The sequence below is a fragment of the Euphorbia lathyris genome, chromosome 1, assembly GCF_963576675.1.
Source record: "Euphorbia lathyris chromosome 1, ddEupLath1.1, whole genome shotgun sequence".
Classification (NCBI taxonomy): Eukaryota; Viridiplantae; Streptophyta; class Magnoliopsida; order Malpighiales; family Euphorbiaceae; genus Euphorbia; species Euphorbia lathyris.
Window position 1 is genome coordinate 96,258,941 of NC_088910.1, and position 26,612 is coordinate 96,285,552.

Genomic DNA, 26,612 nt, shown 5'->3' on the forward strand with positions numbered 1-26,612 from the left:
TGAGACAATATTTTTGCTATGAAATGACTTTTTGGTTTGTTTACCTTGCTGACAAGCATTACATAGTTGATCTTTTTCATATTTTAGTTTGGGTAATCCTTCAACTAGTTGCTTTCTAGCTAATTTGGCTAGGAGGTCCATGCTGACATGCCCAAGTCTCCTATGCCATAGCCAGGAGTTGTCCTCTTTAGACACTAAGCATATATTTTTTGAAAATTGTTTTTCCAAACTCAACATGTAAACATTTTCTACACGAGGGGCTATTAAAATCAAATCATTTGTTTTTCCCTCGAGTATTTGACACTTAGTATCATCAAATATAACCTTTCTTCCACTCTTGCAAAGCTGAGCTACGCTTAGAAGATTATATTTGAGACCTTTAACTAAGGAGACTGACTCAATTTTAGGGTTACCTCCGATAGTTCCTGAGCCAACTATCTTACCCTTCTTGTTGTCTCCAAAGCTTACACTACCTCCTCGTTTAAGCTCTAGTGTGATGAACTGAGTTTCATCACCTGTCATGTGTCTTGAGCATGCGCTGTCTATGTACCAAAGTTTTGATTTCTCCACGCATGTCAAGCTGACCTGCATTTTAAACTATTCGTTTTTAGGTACCCAATTCTTTTTGGGTCCTTTTTTGTTAGTGTAAACAGGTGCAAAATCATATTTCAACTTGTGACGACATACTTTTATGGAATGCCCTTTTCTTCCGCAGAAGTCGCATTGGACAATCCGCTTATTATGCCAACACACATCTTTTGTGTGCCCCCTTTTTCCACAACACTCACATTGAGTGAATTGCTTATGCTGACTAGTACTTGCGTACTCAGCATGGGGTTTATTTCTACTTGAGCCATTCACTTGACTCTGTAAGGTTGTGACATCCTTTCTAAGTTTCTTTGACTCAGATTGGACCTCTGTGACAAACTTATGCATGATTTGCATGTTGGTATGTAAATCTGAGTTGTCCTGGAGGAGATATCGGAGGTCACTCAGCTTGACCTCTTCAATCTCGTCACATCGCCTGCTGAGTGATTTTATTTTGTTATTGCATTTTTTAGTTAGCTTATGTAAATCACTCAGGGCATTTACCATCTCATTTCTAAACAAAAGTAAGGGTGTTACCTCATTGTTGTTTTCCTCCTGCTCAGAATCTCCAGAGAGATCAGCTTGTTCAGATTGAGATTGGTCAGCTCCATCATCTGCCATGAAACATATGTTGGTTGTTTCATTTTGTTCAGTTTCAGACGATGTTGACTCATCACTGTCACTCCACGTGGCCACCATTGCCTTTTTGCTTCCATTCCTATCTTTCTTTAGATTAGGACAGCTTGACTTAATGTGCCCAGTTTGATGACATTCATAGCATGTGACAGGCTTGGAGCTGTCCTTTTTGTATCTGGTGTCACTGGACTCTGCTCTGTGTCTATCTCCTCTCTTGTATGGTTGATAAGTGTCCAATTCAACGTTCAAATGTTCACTTTAGTGCTAGGTTATTTAATTAATTTAGTGTTATTTCGGATATTATTGCTTGTTTTGGTATGATTTGTCTCCACAGGACTCAAATGATTAAAAGGAGCGGAATTGGACTTAACTTGAAACAAATTTGGACTAAAAGGGAATTTGGAGCTGATTCAGAGGAGCTGAAACGAAAATGGAGTTAGTCTTGCCCAAGACTAAGGATTTCGGGAATCGCAGACTCCAGAATTGATCAGGACTCTCCTTTATTCTATCAAGAATGAATCTGGACAGTTGGGAATGACTAAGCATGCACGAAATTAGGAGATATGGGAAGATTAGAAAAGATTTGTGATTGGGAAAGATATTATTTTGTTAGCTAATTTTTAGGGATATATTTTCTCTACAAAACATTAGGTTTGAGGGGAGATTATCTCTCTCTCTCTTCTCTCTTAGATTTTTACATTCCCAGAGAATGTAACTTTCATACTGGGAAAACTCGAAACATTTTATTTTGTTCTTAATGGCTATTCATAGCTAACTTCTTTATTTCGGTTAAGGGATAATTCAAAGGCAGGAATCTTCAAGTATTGTGAGATCGTTTCTCTTCTAGTATTTTCTCTTTATTCATATCATTTGTTTATTCACTGTGTTTAGGGATTTTATCTCAATTGTTAGTTTGCTTTTGAATGATAAGGCCGATTGTTCATTTGATTAAACTAGCATATAGCTGTCTGATTAAACTAGATAATCAGCGAGTCATTATTTAGTTGAATCTGAATAAGTAGCAATTGATGCTATAAAGTTGAAATCTAGATTGTATTTGGGGATAATCAGATTGACAACTGAGAACTCTCCATGTGACATTAATACATCTATTTTCGACTTTATCACATCAAGTGAATGAGTAATTAAGTTTCTGAATCGATATCGCTGAGAATCGGTTGGCTTAGATTAGGTTCTTCTAATTCATAACGCTGTTAACGGGTTGAATCTTAGCCGCTGAGGTAAGGTTATTCGTTAATTAGGAGTTAACTACAGTCTTACTTGGTTAATTCATTATTTAGGAAGAATATACCAAACTAATCTGATATGTAATTTAGAAGAAACATCATTTCTGTCAATGATCAAGACTAACTAAATTCCTTGCCTGAGAATCCCTTAGCTGAAATTCTAATTAATCATTTTATTCAATTTCAACTCAACTCTATTACTTTTGTCAATTTAGCAATCAACTATTCCAATTCCCCCTTTTTACTTTTTATTTATTTGCTTGGTTATATTTACAATTAGATCAGTATTAGTCCTTTGGGTACGACCTTTGCTTACCCTTGTGCAAGCCTGAGGGCTGTGAAGTTATATTTTATTTTTGGTGGATTCGACAACCGTCAAATTTTGGCGCCGTTGCCGGGGACTAATCTAACTTGATTTAAAGCCATTTATGACCAGGTCTGAAACTTCGGAGCAACTTCTTTTTAATTCAGAAATAGAAAAAACAGTAAGAAAACTCTGAAAAGAAGCAAAACTGCAGAAACTACAAGGGGCTGAAACTTCAAGTTCTAGTGAAGAAGAGGGAATTTCCAGCGAGGAAAGTGAACCATCTGAAGTAGAAACAATGGCAGAACGAACTCTGACGCAACTTCATGCACTCAAGCTGATCAGCAAACCTTGTGTGTCACATACCCAAACCTAGATGCGGCCTTTGAGCTTAAGTCAGGACTGATTCATTACTTGCCTAAATTCCATGGGATGGAAAGTGAAAACCCACATAATCATCTAAAAGAGTTTCATGCTGTCTGTTCAGGTATGAGCCCACAGGGAATTACTGAGGAACAAGTTAAATTAAGAGTTTTTCCTTTTTCTTTGCAGGATGCAGCTAAAGACTGGTTTCTCAACCTACCCTCCGGATCCATCACAACATGGACCGGCATGGCTCAAGCATTCTTAGAAAAGTATTTTCCAGCCTCACGTGCAGCAATGATCCGTAGGGAGATCAGTGGTATAAGGCAGAAGGATATTGAGACACTCCACGACTATTGGGAGAGGTTTAAGAGACTGTGTGCAAGCTGTCCCCAACATGGGATAACCGAACATTCTCTTATTCAATATTTTTATGAGGGAATGTTGGGTATGGAAAGAAAGATGATAGATGCTGCTAGTGGGGGAAGCCTCTTTGATAAAACACCAACTGCAGCTAAAGAGCCAATTAGAAGTATGGCAGCCACATCCCAACAGTTTGGGAAACAACAAGAGCCTCCACGAAAAGCATACGAGGTAAGCACCTCATCCATTGAGGAGAAACTTAATGCACTGACATCTCTTGTTCAAAATCTGGTTGTAGGGACATCGGTTCAAGCTAAGGCATGCGGGATCTGTACAGTTACTGGACATGCCACAGATGAATGTCCCACATTACACGAAGGTACACCGGAACAGATCAATATCGTCCTCGGATATCAGGGACATCCCCCAAGGAAGTATGATCCATACTCAAATACATATAATCCTGGACTGCGGGATCATCCGTACCTCAGCTACAAGCCGCAAAGTAATTGGTTCAACCGAATATTCCCCAACAGTACCAAAGACCTCAACAATATAGTCCCGTTCAAACGAATCTAAATTCAGGTATGGCGTCTAGTTTTATTGATCAGTCTGTTGTGTCTAACTTGTTGAAATTTCAGGAAGAACAAGGCAAGGTCAATGCCAATGTTCAAGCAAACTTCCAAAACTTGGAAAAACAAATGAGTCAGATAGCAGCCACTCTGAGTGCAATACAGTCCCAGGGGAAGTTACCTTCGCAAACTGAGACGAATCCGAGGCAAAATGTGAGTGCAATCTCGCTTCGCAGCGGAAAAGAATTAGTCTTTCCCAAGGCTAAATCTATTCCTGAATCTGAACAAGTTGTGTCGGGAGAGTCCACGAGTAGAGAGGAGGTAATAGAAAAAGAAAAGGAAGATTCAGTAGGTAAGTCATCTGGAGAGAAAACCATGAATCAACACACACCTTTGGTAATTAGACCACCTTTCCCTGATCGTTTAGCCAAGTCAAAGAAAGAAAATGAGGAGAAAGACATCTTTGAGACGTTTCGCAAGGTGGAGGTAAATATTCCATTGCTTGATGTTATTAGACAAATACCTCGATATGCTAAATTCCTTAAAGAATTATGTACTAACAAGATTAAAAAAATTGGGTATGAAAAGATTACCATGGGTGAGAATGTGTCTGCTGTACTCCAAGGGAAAATGCCCCAAAAATGTAAGGATAAAGGTATGTTTGCAATTTCTTGTCAAATTGGGAATACTAGCATTAAGAGGGCAATGTGTGATTTAGGAGCATCTATAAATATCATGCCTATGTCTATTTATTCGTCCTTAAATGTTGGACCTCTTGAGGAAACGGGAGTAGTGCTTCAACTTGCTAACCGATCTATTATTTACCCCGAAGGGCTGTTGGAAGATGTTTTAGTTCAGGTTGATGGTTTAATTTTCCCAGCTGATTTCTATGTCATAGACATGGAAGATGAAGATCACCCTTCAGATTCGTCAGAAATCCTATTAGGTAGACCATTCCTAACAACAGCTCGGACAAAAATCGATGTTCACAAAGGAACACTGACTATGGAGTTTGATGGTAAAATTGTTCAATTTGATGTTTATGATACCATGAAATTTCCTAATGAAGTGCATTCTGTTTGTGGCATAGATGTTATCGAGCTAATAACGCAACAAGCTTTTGAAGTATGTAGAGAAGACAAGTTGCAGGTAGTAATAGAAGAAAGCTTCGATGTGAACAACAAAATAAAGGAGAAAAGCGTGGAGCTTGGAGAAGCTGTGCAGGAAGTCATGCAAGAAATAGCAGCGCTGAAATCAAAACCGGAAAATTCTGATGTTAAAACAATTTCTCGTGCTAATCAACGCCCATTACCTTCCATTTTGCAGGCACCAAAACCAGAACACATAGCCTTATGGGCGATTAAGCAGTGTGACATGAATATTGATGGTGCAGTGGAAACTCAGAGCTTGGAGAATGGGAATGTGCAAAAAGTAAACGGCCACCGACTTAAGCCGTTTTATAAGAATATCCCAATTGGAGTCCTCGAAGAAGTGCAATATCTTGATCCAGGAGACTAGCCTTAGAGCTCAAGAACGTCTGGCCATAGACGCTAACTAGAGGCGCTATTGGGAGGCAGCCCAGTTTTGGTCTTGCCCAAGACCAACGTTTATCATTTATATTCAGTCTTATTTTTTATTTTATTTATTTCATGTAGGTTAACTAATTTAGTTAGCATCATCTTCTCCAAAGGGCTTGAATTTCTGAGTTTTGATTTACAGATATGTAGGAAAGAAAAGAATGGAGGAATAGAGGCCTAAAGAGGTGAAAAAAAGAGAGGAGAAAGTCAGCAAATTAAAACAAAAGGCCCATTATGCTCTGGGTAAAAAGAAAAATAGAGGAAAAGGTTTTGATTTACCCATTGTTTATTCTCAATTTACCTTATTCCCTTTTTAATTTTTGGTTAAATCAATTTCTTTTTTTTCCCTAATTCCACTTATCCCTCACCACTCTCCTTCCCCTTCAACTTCAATAATCCACCACCGCCACTCACTTTAATTTTCCACTTGAATTTCTTTCCTACATATTTGACTACCACCACCCTCACTATTTCTATTCCCTTCAATCTCTAACAAAATCGACCCTACCCCCGCCTCTTCAACCCGCAGCAACAATCATCTGTGATTTACACAGCACCACCGATGGCAGTCATCTCTAGTGACCCAGCACCACCTTTGGTCGCTGCACCAACAGTCATAGAACCACTACCGATAGGAGGACGCTGCCCATCTGGTTTCACGATTCAAAGGAAACACGACACTCTACCGCCCCATTCACCACCGATTTGTAATTTGCAGACCCACTGCATTAGGCAAGGTAGGAATTTCTGAAAAGTAGTTGTGTGGATGTTGCTACTCTTGTTGAATTGGATTTAAAATCTGATTTTGATAAGTTTGTTAATGGAATATGTTGGAGTTAAAAAAAAATTGCCATTAAATTTCCTGTTTTTGATGATTTGGTACAAGAATTTTGTAGCACCTTTGAGTTTTAATGTGATTCAAGAAAATTGGATTTAGATTATGAGTGTATTCATTTTAGGTTGCTAAATCAAGATCATCACTGGTCCATAACCGAGTTTTGCATTGAGATTGGTGTATTCCTGGATTCCTGATTTGTGAAATCTGATGCATATGTGATTTTGATGAACATATATATTTTTTTTAAGGATTTTACATTTGAGTCTGCACCCAAGTTCAAGCCATCTAAGACCAAAGCTCGTTATTTTCTCAATCATGTTGTTTGTTTGATGCATCCTTTCTTGGCCATTAATTACGCAGCTAGAAATAAGGATACGATGACCCAAGTATTTATATTTGGGATATTTGATCACATCTTAGGCTGTGAATCTTTGAGAATGTTGCACAAACTGATAGACACATAGCCTGTACCTCACCACCTCTTGATATAGAAGTTCTGAAAAATATGCATTTGTTACGCCGAGAAGGGCAATCTTTGTTTTTTGATACAGGAACGTTAAATGAGATCAAGGAAATACGTGCAAATCAAGAGGCTTACTTCGAGTATGTGAACTTTTTTTTCAAACCTTCCCATAGAAAGATGAGGCACGAGGTTCCCTCCTCCAAAAAGGGCAGTAAGCACAATTTCTCTTTCACTTTATTTTTCTCCTGTTTGTTGCCCTTCGCCCCTAATTGTGTGATTTTCGCACCGAGACAGTGCGAGGAGAAAGTGGGGGAAGGGTTTTTGATATAGAAGTGTATTTTTTTTGTTTGTTTTGATTTTGTCTAACTTTCATTGAGATATACTGATACATTGCCTCATTTTATGCCTGTTCTTTCCAGAATTTCTATCTATTTTTCTCTGCAATAGTGTGGGGTGTCCACCCTTTGTTTTGTCCCTAGAAATAATAATGCTAGCTCTCAGTTTTGCACTCGGTTGAAACTAGGTTGCCAACTTAGCACTGAAACCCATTAGTCTTGTTTTGAGTAAAGCTGTCGATTTCAAAAGGTCAGGGTTGCACAATTGTCTTGAGCATGCATATGAACCACTTGATTAATTTCCCATTACATGACAGACGTTTTGAATGAAACAACACCAATTTACCCCAATTTTTGGAAAGTTTTTGAGCCTAAATGCAAGAACAAAAACATTACACTTTGTTCTATATTTTTCTGAGTGTTGTCCAATTCTAGTTTGAAATTCTAGAACTTGCCATGTTATGCATTTCGAGACCACATTGATGTATTCGAGTATTAACAATGATAAGGGAAGTAGGTTTTTTTTCTGTTAGCCATTTCAAAATAAACTTTGCATCCTTAGTCTTGTCCAGGACTAACAAAAAATAACAGTACCAACCCTTAGTTAGCCACATTTGAGCCTTTCCCCGTTCTTGACATACCCCTGTTCAAGTCCCTTGGCCAGGGATGTTCTAGCCATCAGAGTCTGTACATTCTCTCGCTTATTTATGTGTTTAGTTGTTGCTTTAAGCAATCTCCATATTTGAATTAACCACAAGCTCATCAAAGTATGAGGATTTAGCATAAGCCTTTTGCTTATATGTGGTTGTGCTTCAAAAGGTGTCTAAATGGACATTAGCTTGGAAAGTAGTAGCTTTCTTATTCTAGTTTGAAATATTATCTTTAGAAAAAAAAGCCTCAAAGAAAAAAAAAGAGAAAAAGAAAAAACCAGAGGCACAAAAAAAAAGAAAAAAAAAAACAGAAGCAAAAAGAAAAAAAAATGTTTCGTTAACTTACTCATTTCAGTATGTCTATAGTTGTTTAAGTTTGTCTTAAACATTCATTCATTCTGAAGTTTAAGAATTGTGAGTCATTTGTAAATAATCGTGTCTTGATTCCATTTTGGCCATTTTCAGAGTAAATGTACATTTTTATTACTCTCGATTTCCCTTTCTTCCTCATTTCCTTTCTAAACCTTAACCCCAGCCTACGCTACACCCTGTTTTAAGTCCCTTTGATTTAGTGTCTTGAATTCATACTAAGTGGTGGAGATTTGATATATTAGCAAGCTTATGGTAATTTCATTCTAGGTTGCGACTTGAGTGATTTCTTGAAATTAATTATAGCCTAAACACTTGAGTGCAATGAGCGATTTCCGTGAGGGTGTTGTTGATTTTAATTCATACCTTATGTACATGGTCAAAAGCTTGTTTGCTGAGATTTTTCAAGTGGTTACATTGTATGTTTAAACATGAATAATGTCTTGGCTTTAAGAGTTGATGGCTGATAATCTTTACATTATGAGGGGGGGTCGGGAAAGGTTGGTAAACACGAAATCATAAGAGTAAAGAACTGTTGACATGATCTGATATGCTTAGGGACAAGCATTGGGTAAGTGTGGGGTGTTTTGATAAGTGTCCAATTCAACGTTCAAATGTTCACTTTAGTGCTAGGTTATTTAATTAATTTAGTGTTATTTCGGATATTATTGCTTGTTTTGGTATGATTTGCCTCCACAGGACTCAAATGATTAAAAGGAGCGGAATTGGACTTAACTTGAAACAAATTTGGACTAAAAGGGAATTTGGAGCTGATTCAGAGGAGCTGAAACGAAAATGGAGTTAGTCTTGCCCAAGACTAAGGATTTCGGGAATCGCAGACTCCAGAATTGATCAGGACTCTCCTTTATTCTATCAAGAATGAACCTGGACAGTTGGGAATGACTAAGCATGCACGAAATTAGGAGATATGGGAAGATTAGAAAAGATTTGTGATTGGGAAAGATATTATTTTGTTAGCTAATTTTTAGGGATATATTTTCTCTACAAAACATTAGGTTTGAGGGGAGATTATCTCTCTCTCTCTTCTCTCTTAGATTTTTACATTCCTAGAGAACGTAACTTTCATACTGGGAAAACTCGAAACATTTTATTTTGTTCTTAATGGCTATTCATAGCTAACTTCTTTATTTCGGTTAAGGGATAATTCAAAGGCAGGAATCTTCAAGTATTGTGAGATCGTTTCTCTTCTAGTATTTTCTCTTTATTCATATCATTTGTTTATTCACTGTGTTTAGGGATTTTATCTCAATTGTTAGTTTGCTTTTGAATGATAAGGCCGATTGTTCATTTGATTAAACTAGCATATAGCTGTCTGATTAAACTAGATAATTAACGAGTCATTATTTAGTTGAATCTGAATAAGTAGCAATTGATGCTATAAAGTTGAAATCTAGATTGTATTTGGGGATAATCAGATTGACAACTGAGAACTCTCCATGTGACATTAATACATCTATTTTCGACTTTATCACATCAAGTGAATGAGTAATTAAGTTTCTGAATCGATATCGCTGAGAATCGGTTGGCTTGGATTAGGTTCTTCTAATTCATAACGCTGTTAACGGGTTGAATCTTAGCCGCTGAGGTAAGGTTATTCGTTAATTAGGAGTTAACTACAGTCTTACTTGGTTAATTCATTATTTAGGAAGAATATACCAAACTAATCTGATATGTAATTTAGAAGAAACATCATTTCTGTCAATGATCAAGACTAACTAAATTCCTTGCCTGAGAATCCCTTAGCTGAAATTCTAATTAATCATTTTATTCAATTTCAACTCAACTCTATTACTTTTGTCAATTTAGCAATCAACTATTCCAATTCCCCCTTTTTACTTTTTATTTATTTGCTTGGTTATATTTACAATTAGATCAGTATTAGTCCTTTGGGTACGACCTTTGCTTACCCTTGTGCAAGCCTGAGGGCTATTTTATTTTTGGTGGATTCGACAACCGTCAATGGTCGTTTGCTGTTTCTGTCATTTCTTCTGAACAGCTTCTTCATTTTTCTAGTAAACATGGCCATTTCTTCATCATCAGTTGACTCAGCTTCAGTGGAGTCAGATTTCATGACTAATGATTTCTGCTTCTTATCTTCGGTTTTCTCCTTAGCTTCAAAAATTTTCATGGAGATTTCATGGGTCAGCAATGAACCGATCAGCTCATCATATTTGTATATGGTCAGGTCCTGAGCTTCCTCTACAGCAGTCTTCTTAGCTTGCCAGCTTTTGGGAAGACTTCGTAAGATCTTCTTCATTTGTTCTTCTTCAGTGAAATTCTTACCGAGTCTTTTAAGCTCATTTATTATGTTGGTGAACCTGGCATTCATTGCTGAGATGTCCTCATTGTCAGTCATCTCGAACAGCTCATACAATCGCATGTGTTGGTTCACTTTGGATTCCTTGACCTTGCTGGTGCCTTCATAAGTCACTTCCAGCTTCTTCCAGATCTCATGTGCTGACTCACAACCTGAAATCTTATTGTATTCTGCAGCATCTAGAGCACAGTGAAGCATATTGATAGTCGAAGCATTATTTTGTAATTTTCTGAGGTCATCCTCTGTCCACTCAGCTTCACTTTTAACAATTTTCTCATTGTTAACAGTTTTGTATGGCACATGTGGACCTTGAACAATTGCAAGCCATGCACTCATGTTTGTGGCTTGAATAAAGTTCTTCATCCTATTCTTCCAGAATGTATAATTTGACCCAAAGAATAGGGGAGGTCCAGTGATTGATAATCCCTCAAGGAGTATCTGTGTTGTTTGGTTCCCGGGAAGGAAACGAGTGCTATTCTCACCCATTTTTCGGGATCAGCTCAAGATTGTTAGATCTTTGAGTAGTGAGTTTTTGGCTCTGATACCACTTGTTGGTCCCTAGTAATTAGTTCCAAGGGGGGATAGGAACTAATGTAACTTTTTCGCTTTTAATTATGCTGACTTAATGTTATTTTAAGAGTTTGTTAACTCAGCGTGTTGGTCAGCACGGCCGATTGATTAGTCAGACAGTTTTAGTTCTATGCTGACTAAGACTACTTGACCTGAGAGTTCGGAATTGACTCTTGAGAGGTCAGCTTCCAACTCAGCACTCAGATTTACTCAGTCTCAGTTTTAACAATTTATATGCTGAGTAAATATCACAAGCAACACATGCACACACACACACATATATATATATATATATATATATATATATATATATATATATATATATATATTGAGAGAAAGAGTTTAGAAGTTACTCAGCACGACTTATCCTGGTTCGGCCTCTCTGCCTACGTCCAGTCCCTAGTTCCTCCTGGGATTTTCAATCCAATACTGAGCTCTTTCAAGGTAGAGCACAAACCCTTTACAAGGCAGTGAGTATGCAAGAGTACGTCCTCTATTCGTCTACTCAGCTCCTACTAAGTACTACAACCCAGCACTTAGATTTTTCTACCACTGAATGCTTACAACCAAGCACTCAGCATACACTCTCAATATTACAATTGATAAACACTTGTTCTCTTTTCAGTAAAGAACACTTTAGAAGATTACACAGAATCACTCTAGCATTTACACAAAGAATAGAAGATTTGGTGTAAGATCTTTGTATTTGAGTGCTTTGAAGATTTCTCTCTTGGATTTTTCTTCTTTGTAATGCGGCAAATGTCCAAGTGAAATCCTTGTCCATTTTATAGATGAATTCTGGAGATTAGACCGTTTGAATTTGGTGTGTCCGTTGATTCCAAAACGGCTCTTTTAGTAGACAGCTTCTGGTCAGCTTCAGTTTTGCAGGCCAATCCTGTCATCTGTTTTCTTCAGGTGTCAGCCTTGTCTTCTTCCTACAGACTTGTCTTTTTGTGGCAGTTGTCTTTTACCAATAATCCATTGACCCATGTTTCTTGGAATTAGTCTTCTGTGTATTTTCGAGGCTTCAATTATTGGTGCAGAAGATTGGCAGACTTTGTCCTTTAGTGAACGGATCCTTCATGCTATCCTGACTGTCACTCAGCTTCATTCGTTATTTTCGAATGTTCAACTTCCATGATGAGTTCCTTCTTAGTCAGCTCCGTTTTGTTTATACAATTCTGAAGGAGTCTTCTGATTTAGTTAGCTTCATTCTGGCAACTCTGAAGGAGACTTCTGATACTGAGTTCTACTCAACTCAGCTTCTATTCTTTCATGCTGAGTTCCATTCCACTCAGCTTGGCTTATGCTGACTTTTGTCCTGTCTAACTTTATATATATATTTTTGCACTCAATATTGAACAAACACATTAGTACAATTAAATAAAGCATTTAAATTTAATTGCCTCTTAATCATGGATGATTTTGTCAAATCAAAATCTTGTGGAAAGGTGTTTCAACAACACATTCCAAGGCTCTGCAACTTCCAATGGATCCTCATTTCAAGCTTACACAGGACAAGGGTGAACCTTTACATGATCCAGCTGTCTATCAACACCTTATTGGTAAATTGATTTACCTTACTATTACAAAGCCTGACATAGCTTTCCCTGTCCAGTTGCTCACTCAATTTCTACACCAACCTACTTATGTACACTTGCAACCTGTTAAACGCATTCTCAGATACTTGGTTGGAACTTCATCTCAGGGAATTTTGCTTGCTTCTTCTTCTGCTGCAAAACTGACTGCCTATTGTGATAGTGATTGGGCCAGTTGCTCTCTCACACGCAGGTCTACTACTGGTTTTTGCATTTTTCTGGGTCATTCCCCAGAAGGCTAAAAAGCAATCTATAGTTGCTCGATCCTCTGCTGAAGCAGAGTACAGGGCAATGGCTCTTACCACATGTGAGGTTACCTGGCTGGCAGCTCTTCTACAAGATCTTGGTCTCACAGACTTGCCTCCTACAATTCTTTATTGTGACAATCAAACTGCTCTCTCCATTGCTGCGAATCCAGTGCTCCATGAACGCACAAAACATATTGAAATTGACTGTCACTATGTTCGTGATCAAGTCAAGGCTGGCACCATCATCCCTGCTCATGTTTCCTCTGCTGATCAAATTGCAGATGTCTTCACAAAGGTGCTTCCGGTCAAGAATCACCAACGCCATGTTCACAAGCTTGGAGCTTCTCCTTCCACTCGACCTCCAGCTTGAGGGGGAGTATTGAGGAGCTCTCTAGCTGATTATGCTTTTATGTGTAGTTAATAGCATTTTGTCCAAATAACCTCTCCTTTATATTTTGTACCGTTAGTTTCTTTTGGCTGGTTGTGAGGTTGTTATCTTTGTTTGTCTTTTTGCTCTTTATAAGCTGTAAGGATTCATTTACTCTTACAATGATGAAACAACCTTTTTCACAGGTTTTCTCTCTCTTATTTCTCTGCCATTTTCTCTGAAAGTATTCTTTGATATTCCTTAGTATTGTGATCTGATTTGGGAATTATTTGTCATCAATAAAGAGTACTAGTAACACAAACAAATTTTTTTTTTTTTTTGCTTGTAAAGCCATCTTCATAGATAATCTCCATATTAACTGATATATTTTGATACAAATCTACAACTAACAAAGACTTATGGTACCGAAACGAACTTTTCTCTAACTTTTATATTCCAAAACTATAAGTGCATCATTTACATTTCACAAGATAGAAACATCATGAAGAATTAATATAAGAACATTGAAGAAGGAATACATATCTCTTAATGAGATTATACAAACATATGATGAATTAGAATGGTTCTAGAATCCAGGGACAATGCCATATCCAGTTTCAGCGAACATATGATCCACTTCAACATCAACATCAGCATCAGTATCTGTTGATCTCTTAGCAAAGCGGCCTTTGATTCTAGGTCTAGTCTCTGCATAGGCCTTTCGTGAAGCATACCTAATTGTTTTCTCAAACTTCCTGGTCTTCTTCTTCTCTCTGTATCTTAGTACCCTTGCTTCCCTGTCCCTTGGACTCAGTAGGGTTGACATCTCAATTGAAGGGTTTGAGAAAAGATCAATTGTCCCTTTTGGAGGTCTTGAATATTGTGACATGTTTGATACCTCTTCCAATTCCATTGTTGAATCAGATACCATTCCCACATCCATTGATGATACCGGAACCTATTTAACAATGCCAAAATTAATAACTTATTATTCTATAAACCTCATGTCAAGTTTCATGAACTATTACAATATTAAGACTATACAATCAGGTAGAAATCCAATATCCTGACTACTGATGGCTTGAAGAAAAGGTAAAACAAAAAACTAAAGTGCTTGAAAGTTTGGCCATTAGATTCCCCAATTGAGAGGAGCAATCCGAGAATCAAAAGAGCACAGGAAAGGTATTTCTAGGGAATAAAATCTTTGCATTCCTAAAACTTTAACCTGTATGCATCTCAAAAAGTTCGTTTTTTTCCCACTTTAAACCCTAGAATAAAGGTATTAAAATTCGTTTGGAAGGAAAATCAGTTAATTGTACCCGTAAAAGTAAACAATATACATTAATTGAATAGCTACAATCAGTGGCGGAACCAGAATCCTAGATGAGTAGAGTAGGGATTCAACTTAATGCAACAACATTGTTTCATTAGCATTTCATATAATAAGAATAATAATAAAACTCCATCTTTAAACTCTAATTCTACCTATCAATATTTCACTATATTTTACTAATAGAAGCCTAAGGATCATAGATTTGCAGACAACCAATTACATGAAATTAACAAGTAATTATAGTGTTGAGGTTTAGCTTAGTTAGATGATGAGTTGTTTTTTAGTTAGACACACAATTGATCGACTGGATTAGAGTTAATTAATATATTAACTCGAAAATGACACAAATATTTAAAATTACTATAATATTCCCACATATGTTTATATGTCGTCTAAATTAATTACAAAAACGAACCAAACATTTCATATTTTTGCATGCGACTTTTAAACACATTACATGAAACAAACATGATATATTAGTACTTTTGGATGGCAATGGTTAACCTCCTAATCCAAAAGCGGTATAAAGTATTTAGAAGTATTACAATATCCTACTATAGTTTTAAATGTCACCGTTAATATGTGACCCGAAACACTATATAAAATCCCTAACCCGATATATAACCACAACACAATTTTTTTAAGTTATAGTTGACTCATTTGACACTAACTTCGTAATTGATACGACACGAACACGATCCTAACCCGTACAACAGCTCATCTTCCTCTCTTTCAATCTCTCACAAGTGGACTCAAAAATTATTTTGAACAAAATTCTAGAAACAAGTCGGGACTTCAGTCTCAGCAAGCACCTTGATTCCGCCCATGAGTAGCAGGGACAACAAAGATAACTAACATGAACATGAACAGTTGAATAAAAAATCCCCAAATTGTGAAAGCAGAAAATAAAATAGAATAAAGCATACCCCGTGATTGGTGGAGCTATAACAAGATTTTGAAGTTTCAAAGTCGAATCCCAGTTGGAAATTATAGTACTCATGATCTTTTCCACCTTCTTCTTCACATTGAACAGGAACCACACTCTCATCTCCGTAATTCTTATAACCAAAATCATACTCCTGATTATATTCATTCTCCCCACAAGAATTCGAATTATACTCCACTAGATCCAAATACTCATCCGTATCTCCACCAAACAACATTTCATTTATATTGTCCTTCTTCACTTGATTATTTAGCACTAACCAAGAAGCTGTTTCATCCTCTTCTCCATCCTCCATATTTACAAACAATTCTTCATTACTTCTCTCCCCGTAAAAATTGCCGGCAATTGGAAGAATCGGAACACGCTGGTGGCGGCGGGCGAGTGGATTCGCTGAATGGATGCTGGCGTCACAGGCGCTGCAGAGAGATGCTGCATCCGCCTTACATAGGAAGTTCGCCGGCGCACGTTCACACGCCTCGCACACCCATACACGCTCGTGCTGCGATGCCAGGCGGTTCGCGGCGTGTATCCGGGCGTCGCAGCTCGAGCATAGGTAGGCTGAGTCTGCCTTGCAATACACTGTGCAAGCCGCAGCACGACATGCGTCGCACACACGTGCCCAGTTGTTATTTCCGGTGCCGGTGTCGCCGTCTCCGGTGTTCTCCTTCTTCATCATAATTGAATTCGCTAATGGGATTTAATGTAATGTAACTGAAAGTGAAGAGTGAAGAGTGAGGAGGGCTAAAGAAAGATAGTGTGACTGACAAAAGAGGCAAAGGATAGAATCCGTGGATGTCCACGTGGCACAAATTGAATGGATGTGAAGAATTAGGGATTATCTTGTGGTTAGCTGCAGTTAGGGGTGGGTCCCTCTTTGAGTCTGAGTTGGCAGCTTCGGCTTTTAGGATTAGTTGATGTTAGCGACGTAAAGTTTCTCGTGTATGAAATGCCAATCGTACTCGCTTTCTAGGGAAGAGACTTTTCGCTGTCTAACTTATTGTGGGCCCATATGCTACAAAGGAAAATATTCTTGTAAACGTGTCATCACCACATGCGAGGATTCATTTTACATAATTTGTCTTTTATATTAAACCCAAAAAAATAATGTTATTATATATACTTACTTACTTTATTAGCTTTGGGTTAACTTTATAAGACATTCTATAATCTTCTTTTAAATATCTCAGTTCATTATGGATGTATCTCATGTAGATTTTATTTCATGCATTCAAAAGGTAACAGGTTAATTTCATGTTAACCTTAAAAAAATATATGATCTTAATTTCAAAATTTATAGTTTTAGCACTTTTTTTTAATCTACGAACTTTTATTTAAAAATATAAAAACTTGGACAATGGATCATTTCAGATGAAGCTACGAAAATTAAAAGTTGAAACTAACCATGAACGAGTATTCATTCAAATTCATTAGCGGACAAATTTATGAGCCTTGGCATCAACCAAAGAAAGTTGAAATGGTGGTTAATAGTTGAGTCAGGCGAGAGCGATGAACAAATGAAAAAAGTGTTTAACAAGTTTGCGAGTATGGATTTTGGCAAACTAGGGGCATATCCAACCAAATAGGTGCGTGTCACTAGGGAACCGAAGTTGGCGGCAACAAAGAGTCCCAATCAGAATATGTGAAGGCAAGGTCGGCGAAATAAAAGCCTTAACTAGTTCGGGCGAGGCAAATTTTCGGAAGAAGGGTAGGGGTCAACTTCAACTTCAAACTCACCTTGAACAAGAAGAAAGAAGCAACCCAACAAATAGAATCGAAGCAAAAGTCGGAGACAAATGAGGCAAGAAAGGAAGCAATGTGAACCTTCGATGGAAATAGACAAAGCTTATCGTGGAGTTCTTCCTCAACATTTGAGACAGAAAGTTGAAGAGATTCAGTACGATAGAGTGGACGAGGAAAATAAATTGTGTCGGGCAACAACAAAATGTTGATCAAATGGCTGGTGTAGCGGTTGTATTTAGCGAAATGTCACCAATCACGAAATTTCGGTAAACCAAAATATTTATTTGACCACCCTTGTAAGAGTTCTTACCGTTGTTTTATGTTATTGTCATCAAGGTTGTAAAAAAATAATAAGCGATAGTCGGACGGACAGGCTCTCGAGGATTAATCGGGAATTAGTCTCAGACTAATCGGGGATTAATAAGATTTGTATTTTTTTATTTTTTATTTATTAATCGACAAATTATTATATAAATTCAATTAAAATATGTATTATACTATCTAAAAATAATAATATAAAATTCTTTAATATAGAAAAACACGTATATTTTTAACATATATCTTTAAAATTTGGCAAATATCAACATTTCAACAACAATATCATTGAAACAATTTAAAAGTAAATTATAATAAAGCAAAAAAATAAATTCACAATTAAAAATGTTTTTGTTCATTGTCGCATAGGCAGTACCTAGACGGTCTAGGTTGTGTCGAGGCAGGCTAAGCGGAACCCAAGCGGTTGAAAATCGCCTAGGAGTCAAGAAAACACCTAGAGGGACTAATCATAAAAAAATCGGGGCAGATTCTCGATTTCGAGCGCCTAGGTGGGGCCTGGACGGTCCAGACGGCCTTCGTTTCGAACAGTGATGATCATTATATTATTTTATTGATGATTTGTATTTTATTGTGAATGTTGGTATAAGTATACTTAGGCCATGTTTGGTACGCCGTAATGAATGTTGTAATGGAATGTCCATTATAATGGAGGCTCATTACCATGCATGTTTGGATTATCATATTATTTTTGTTGTAATAGAATCACAAATACATCATTTAATTTTTCTTTACAAATTGATGTAATGACTATTACATGAAGAATATGCATGAATCCTCATTACTACCAATTCTTATATTTTTAATATTAATATTTATTATGTACAATTCTTATTATTAAATGATAAAACAAAAAACTAGAAAAAACATGAAAAATGAAAAAAAAATATGAAAATTTAAAAACACGAAAAAATAAAAATTTCGAAAAACGTAAAAACACGAATAACGAGAAAAAAAACAGAGCTTGCAATTCATATTTATCATGTTATTCTCATTTTTCATGTTTTTTTTTGTTGATTTTAATTGTATAAATAAAATTTTATGATTACATTTAACTAAACAAAAATATAAGTATTGTAATGGTAATTACATTTCATCAATTTTTTTTAATTTATCAACCAAACATGGTAATGGAATCATTATTCCATTTCATTCCATTACAACTTTGATTACATTACATTGCATTATGTCACACCAAACGCACCCTTAATATTCAGATACCAAAATTGAATGTAACTAAATGAAAACAATTTGAATCAGTTCTAAAACAATTTCAACCAATTTCACATCATTTTAGATCATTTCACCTAATTTCATCCGATTTCATCTCTCCAAAAACACATTGACATTAATAAAACACAACAAAAAAAACAAAATATATATCATAAAATACATTAAAAAAAACCAATTTCAATTAAGTTTAACAACAAAGTTAAAGATTGTATATATAACCTCCAAAATTCAACCAGATCCATAACTTTTGAAATTGATTGAAATTAGGTGAATCCAAACAAAAAAAATACTCTAACTTATGAGCATGCGGAATTCCTTCCTAACACGTTTAATAAAACACTTATTCATACATTTCTTCGATAATTTGTCCCGATGACTTCTTTACCAACTTTCTCTTTTAAACAATTCAAGTATACTTGCTTTGTTTGTTCGCAGAGCCCTCAACATTCTAATCAACAACATTTTTAATGACAACCTTCTTTTTCTGTTCTTTTTTATAGATCTGCCACTGTTAACAATTTTTTCCTCTTCCCTACGCGTGTAAGAGGTCTAGTAATATTAAGTTGGTCCATCATATCAAGAAACAAAAACAATTCAAAATTGTCCAAGCCAGAAGGCTTCGATGCTTCGTCTTTATTAATAGCGAGATTACAATCAACATTTTCCCTTCGATCAACCGTATAAGAAAAATTTCAGAAAGGAAAAAAAACAAACACAAAAACAAAAACACGAAAGAGAAGAAAATACCTAAAACTTGGATAAATTGAATACAATAGAAAAACAAAGAAATCTGTAAAAGCAATAACAAAAAAAAAAGAAGAAAAACATCGAACACCATATCAACCAAAGAACAGAGGCCAAAAAACATGCAAAAGAAGGAAATGAAAAAAAAACGATATAGAGAAAAACGGTAAAAATGAATAAAACTTTAAAATAACAATACAACATGTTACACGTCGAAATCCAATCTTTAAAAGTGGTACGTAAATTTTCTTTTATTATAATATGTGAAACATCTCTCATACATCTTTTTTATTATAATTTCTAACACATTCTTATACGTAAATTCTCCTTTTTATTAATATAAAAAGCTTTTTTATTTGCAATTACTTTGATAGTAGACAGTTTTCATTGTAAATCTAATGAAAATGATATTCTTGACAATTTTAATTCTTAAATTTTATTTGAAGTTTTTTAAATGTGGTTTGGTTACAACATAAAAAAAAACACTCTCAAAAATAAGAATTTCCGGAAAAGTAAGGAAAATAAAACTTAAGTTGAAAGAACATATGTATAATTTTTTCTAGAGGGGAATGTGATAAAACTTACAAAAATCAATGGTGATTTCTTCTACCATGAAAAATTGCATAAAAATAAATAAAGAAGTTATTATATGTATCATATTTTTTGTTGTGCTAAATCAAAAACTTAATTTAATATACTATAGCATAATATTAGTTACTACTCTTTAAAAAAAAAAATATGTATATATATATATATATATATATTAGAATCCGTTTATTTTACTTATTGTTTGTTGTTATTGTTGTTGTTTACTGTTTATAGTGTATTGTTTATCATTGGAAGAAATTGTTTTTCTAAAAAGTAGAAATGAACATGGTTTACTGATCGCGATTGGAAAAAGTGGGAAAAAAACAGCAGAAAGAAATATAAAAATGAGCTACTAATAGCATTGTTAATATTTTATTAGGTACAATATTTAATGACAATTGAATTATTAATGTATACGTGATAATAAAATTATAGAAGTCGTGGAGCCGATGAATACAGTTTGTATAAGATTAGGATGAAGTTCCACCACAAGTTTGTAGTATTGATATCATCCCCAAATGTAAAGTGATTTGGTGGCTTCTTGTCTTTTTGTTATGGCTAACCCTGTTGCCACCTCATCCTTTTCCCTGCCCACACTTTCTTTAATTTCAATTGGTTTAATAAATCCCCAATTTGTCACAAAAAAAAAAAAAAACTAGAAAAATATTAACTTCAAGAGAAAGATAATCTAACTATTACATTTAAACTCTAATGTAGGTTTGCTATTCAAGTAAATTTAATGAGCAAGGAAATAGAACAAGTGGCTTAATCATAACCATTCATCATGATCATTGTGATGAATAGTAAGGGAGAACTTGAGTGTGGTTGATCCTATGATAGAACAGGTGGTGCTCTTCTAGAATCCTCTATTGTTGTGTTAAGATTATATTGCATTTAGGTCATTGTGCAAAGACTAAAATAACCCTTGGGCAATTATTAAAACTTGGGAACTGTTGTACTTTGATTGATCTCTTACTTATCGAGAAACTCTCCCAAGGAAAGCCAAAAGTCTCCTCTTCTTCTTCTCCATTTGTCTTCCATCAACATGCAAATACTGAAACTTCATCTTCCCTTCTTCATTAAGAACTTTCTTTGTTTCTTGTTACTGTAATAAAAAAATAAGTTAAATATGGAAGATATATTACACGAGTCTTAAAAAAAGTAAAACAACCAAGATTGGATATGTGATTCTAATATTAGAGAAAACAAATTTTATAGTTAAGCAAGTAAAAACTTCAATTTTCATATATTCTGTAAATTATGTAATAACATTCTAAAACGCGTGCAATACATCTTTTACATTTAACTTATATTTTGTAATTGAATGATCAATTGATTGCATTTTAATGAGCTAATTGAATATTATATGTAAGTTGAAAGGATTTTTGGAATATTTTAAAGGTTAAGAGTTTTTTTTTTTGGTACAAGTTCTGGGCAAATACATGATTGTATTAAGCCATTTCAATTTCATTTCTCCTTTGTTTTGAACCAAGTATAAAGACATTCTAACGCATGTATAATTGATTTCTCACATTAGATAAAAAACGCATGGGATGTTTGCTGTTACTAAATATTTTCATGACCTATTTTACACTTTGGTGTACAACCTTCATTTTGTCTCAGTAATATGTACGACCTTATAGGTGACCTCCCACTATGGTGTATAGCCGGTAAAAATGACCGGTCAACGCCTGGTCAACACGCCACCTCATCTTTTCTCTATTTCTTTGTCTCTCTAACTCATCTTTCTATCTTCTCTCTTTAAATTTCTTTCTCTCTCTAACTCACTTCTCTCAAACCTTCTCTATTTCTAGCATTACAAAAAGAACTCTTCTAATGGTTGAAACAAAGTTTAGAGAGGTTTAAAAGGATTAACAAACTGTAAAGGAAATGGTGGCCCATTTTTTGTACTAAAATATTCAACACAAAATCAGAGTTATATTACAAAAATGAGCTGCTAATATACCCACTAAATTTATGAATTCATAAATTCCTAATTAATCAATAATATATTAATTAATGTGTATATATATTTTTTTTGTTGAACATTAATTAATGTATATATGCTTCAAACGAAAACACTCCTGTAGAAATCTAGTAATCACAATTGCATCCATACATCCACACAAAATAAATAAAACATAAAACATAAAAGATGGATCATCTTTAGATGGATCATCTTTTTTCTTCCTTCTTTTCTTTTCAACGGCGTGGTTCTGGATCCATTGTAGCAGACTTGGACTGAAATGTCTAACAACTCTCGAATTTAAAAGTTCCATGATCAGTGTAAAGCTAACACATCTCGGAAATTTGTACTGATTAATCAAAGCTCCTCTCGAAATTGCATAATCCATGAGTTCTTCAAATGTCTCGTTTTTTAACTACTCTGATCTCCAAAGGTCCAACTGAGTTATCAGTAACTCTAACCTTTAATAGAGAAGGTTAGAGAGGGATGGTGAATTAGAGAGAGAAGGAAATTTAAAGAGAGAGATTAGAGAGAAAGAAATTTGAAAAGAGAGAAAGTAACAGAGGGAAGAAGAGGAAGAGATGAAGGGATAAGGGTAAAATAGATAAAAGATAAAAAATTAATTTTTTATTTAATTTGTGTGGTCCCACTTTTTACTAATTATTTGAATGAAAAATGATGAGGTGGCGCGTTGACTATGCGTTGACCGGTCATTTTTATCTGCTGCACACCATAGTGGGAGGTCACCTATAAGGTTGTACATATTATTGAGACAAAATGAAGGTTGTACACCAAAGTGTGAAATAGGTCAAAGGTTGTACACCATTGATGAAATTTACCCCTAAATATCACGAGCCCAAGCCTTTCATACCATGTGGCGTTTCCTTTTTTCTCTTGGGTCGGTTTCAAATTTTAATTTTTTTATAAAATTTAAAATTAATTAAAATTATAATACAATAATTATTGAACTTTCAATTATTCGAAAAGAAATAAATAATTTTATATATATATACATATTTATAATTATATATCATATCTGAATTTAATAGTTATAATATATAGAAATACAAGAATACATTACACTAAATGTAATAAAAAATCGACAACAATGACATAATTTGTGTTCTTCTTTGGTAGCAATCGTCTTTTAATAACAACATGATGAGGATATCTCTATCAAAACGCGGCGAAAAGAGTTGAAACGATGATTAAGGCAGAACATGTGTAAAACGTCGTGTCACTTCCCACACGGCGTGTCACTACTGTTCGACGTGCGGCGCTCGTTCAAAGAAATGACGAAGTACCTGCGAGAGACCAGAATTGGACTCACACGCAGGGGCGGAGCTATGGGGGTAGGGGAGGGTCTCCCGACCCTCCGACCCTCCGGAACACCATTGACGAATAGTGGTTCAGTCCCGAGCAGCCCCCCAAAATAGTTAAAATTAGAACTTATAATGTAGAATGTGATTATATGACATAAAACTAAGTTTGCATAGTTGGTTGTAGTGATAATTAAAAGAATTTCTACATCCAATTGGTCATATGTTTGAATCTCTCTCTCTTCACTTTTTATCTCATTTTAATTTTTTCCCTTAAACCTCATTCTCCTTTAAAAATATCAATATTAAATATCATTTTTAATCATTATTAACCTCATTCTCTTTTATTATTTTTAATTGTATTTTTTTAATTACAAAATTCATGATCGAGAAGACAATTTGATGAATAATTTATCCAATTGACCAAACTTGTCAACGTTAGGGATAAAATTGCTCTTGGCTGCCAACGTTAAGGGTAAAATTGCACCATTTTAGACGTTAGGGGTAAAATTGATCTTAGGTGTAAACATTAGAGTATTTTTGCACCTTATCCTTACTTTATATTGAATCTCACTTGTTTTGTACCTTAATGTTTCCAATTATGATCAAATTTACCCTTATATTATCAAAAATTTAAAATTTTTGATTTGACTACTATGAATCAAAGCCTTAAGTCGTTATTAAGAAAAAAAATCTTCATGCAATGGAGCCCCTCTGGACTTTGAGCTCTGGCTCCGCCACTGCTCACACGCCATGTGGGTTATATGGCATGGCATGTGAGGTCCATTAAGATTACTTCTTCGTCAAGTTGAATTAAGGGGACAAGAGTTGAAACCTCCGTAATTATTGTTTTCCCACTAAACTAATTATTGTTCTGCCACCAGTCTTATTTTCCTTTCTATTCTTTTATTTACTTATCTATATTATATCCCTAAGATCCTTTAATTGTTTGTAGTCTAGTGGGGGCATCTTAGTATATTTACTTAACCTAGAAGAGAGTATATAAACTTTTTTATCCGTAATAGAACACAACTTGATGAATATGAATATTTCTAGCCTCCATTGTTGAGAGCTTTATCAAACATTTGGGATTAACTCCTTCAAGCATAGGTTTGAGAAGAAATTTTTTGTGGATTTAAGATTAAAATACTCACTTTGAGACCGATCCGTATCACAACAACACAACAAAGGAATTCAAATTTTATTTCACAACTTTTCTCTTAACAATAACAATGATGAGTTATAAATTTAGTCATATGATTTATTGAGGGAAAGCAAATTTAGCATCTAAATACAAAATAGTACAATTCTAAGTCTAAGATTCACCAAACGATAATGTTTCAACGTCGTTGACAGATGATGGGCTTTTTCCGTAATAGAAAAACCTTATTGAGTTGTGAGAATGCTAGAGATTGAAGGATAGCTAGAACATAAAATTGCACATGAAACAAAAACTCATCTTTCATTTATGAGACTTGAAATTTGATTTTTTTTTTTTTTTGTACATAAGGATTAAATCAATTTTCAATCAATAACCATAGGGATAAATTTGTACATATATTAATTTATTGTTTCGTTCTCTATAATTTTTCAAAAAGTTTGATCTTCAATTAGTTCTTCTTGTTGAATAAAAAATTAATTATATTTCATATATATTAAATTTAAATTTGTAAAAAAATGGAGTATTGGAACTTCTTAGGACCTCTAGAGTCGCCTCTGTTTCCTTCTAGAAGTAAGTCAGCCAAGGATTATAATTCAAAATATTTGCAATATATCAAACTAAATAAAAGGCAAATATTCACATTAATACCGTAAAAACAGTCCACAACAATCACACATAGCAATACAAAAGGACATAAGAATATGCACAGATGATCTTATTAATATATGGACACCATCAATGCTCCATCAGTAGTAGTAGTTGGGCCACTACTAGAGATGGGAAGAATCTAGATTATAGTGACAAGTTCCGAGTGACTAGTCACTCCTATGGTGTTTCTTACGTCATACGCGACGGAATATTTAAACATTTTAAACTATTTTCTTAACTTCGAGGAACGAATACGTTTGTTATTCGACAATAATCTTAAAATGGTTCAAAAAAAAGTATAAACAATTTACCTTTTGAAGCTATCTACTTTTGACGTAACGTACCATGAAATTTTGAATGAATTAGGTCAACTCGTTATCATCCAAAATAGAGTACTTCTAATTGTAATCCACACAGACTTGGAAGAAAAATAAACCTGAAATCAAACTAAGTTTTTCGGCTAGGTGTATTTGAGAGAGAAAATCAGGGCTAACACAAGAGTGTATTTTGGCTAGCTTGTTAATATTGTTGGCTGAAATTTACACATAGTAAGGATATACTGGGTACTTCATTTTTATAGCTTATTAATCTCCTAATCACATTAGGTAAAGATAAACCAAATAGAAATTAACAGAATAATAGATTTGATATCTTCTCTAAGTAAGAATAACTAGATCTATTTGATAGAAGGAGAAGGAAACTTGTCTTCCTTCTTTCTCCTACTATCTATTTTCTATCCTTCCATGTTTTTTCTTTATCAGTGGTTCCATTTTGATTGAAATTCATATATCTCGTCGGATTTCTTTTTCATATCTAGCAAGAACGGAAACATTGTATCTTATAGATCATTAGATATGCGTGGATGTAAAAAAAATGATTCAAATCTGATTGTTTAAATTGACTAAATGATAAGATCAGATTACAACCGTTAGAAGATTAAATTTTATCACATTAAAATTTTATTTCACTTTGACTAATTAAAATTAGTTTGAATGGTTAATGATTTAAAACGTTTAAATTAGATTGAGAGTTCGAATCCTAACGTATCCAACCATAGAAGCGAGAACCAAATTTATTATGAAAAAATTCAATTTCAATTTATAAAAGACCGACTCGAGCACAAGAATAGAAAAGGTGAAGGCGGAAACGACTAAGCGCAAAATATATTAATATT

At 34.9% G+C, this 26,612-nt stretch overlaps 1 protein-coding gene across 1 annotated transcript; it reads right to left on the minus strand.

Annotated features, from left to right (window-relative positions):
- Positions 1 to 13,849: 13,849 nt before the first annotated feature.
- Positions 13,850 to 16,450, minus strand: LOC136207895 (zinc finger protein CONSTANS-LIKE 2-like). The gene is made up of 2 exons (XM_065998779.1): positions 15,686 to 16,450; positions 13,850 to 14,384 (listed from the first exon to the last, which is right to left on the minus strand). The coding sequence occupies exons 1-2, from the start codon at positions 16,379 to 16,381 to the stop codon at positions 14,013 to 14,015; spliced, it is 1,068 nt and encodes a 355-aa protein (XP_065854851.1). The 5' UTR covers positions 16,382 to 16,450; the 3' UTR covers positions 13,850 to 14,012.
- Positions 16,451 to 26,612: the final 10,162 nt, after the last annotated feature.

Coding starts and splice junctions, on each gene's coding strand:
- LOC136207895 (XM_065998779.1), bottom strand. CDS start 16,381: ATGATGAAGAAGGAGAACACCGGAGACGGCGACACCGGCACCGGAAAT. Junction 14,385..15,685: donor ATAGCTCCACCAATCACGGG/GTATGCTTTATT, acceptor ATTGTTAAATAG/GTTCCGGTATCATCAATGGA.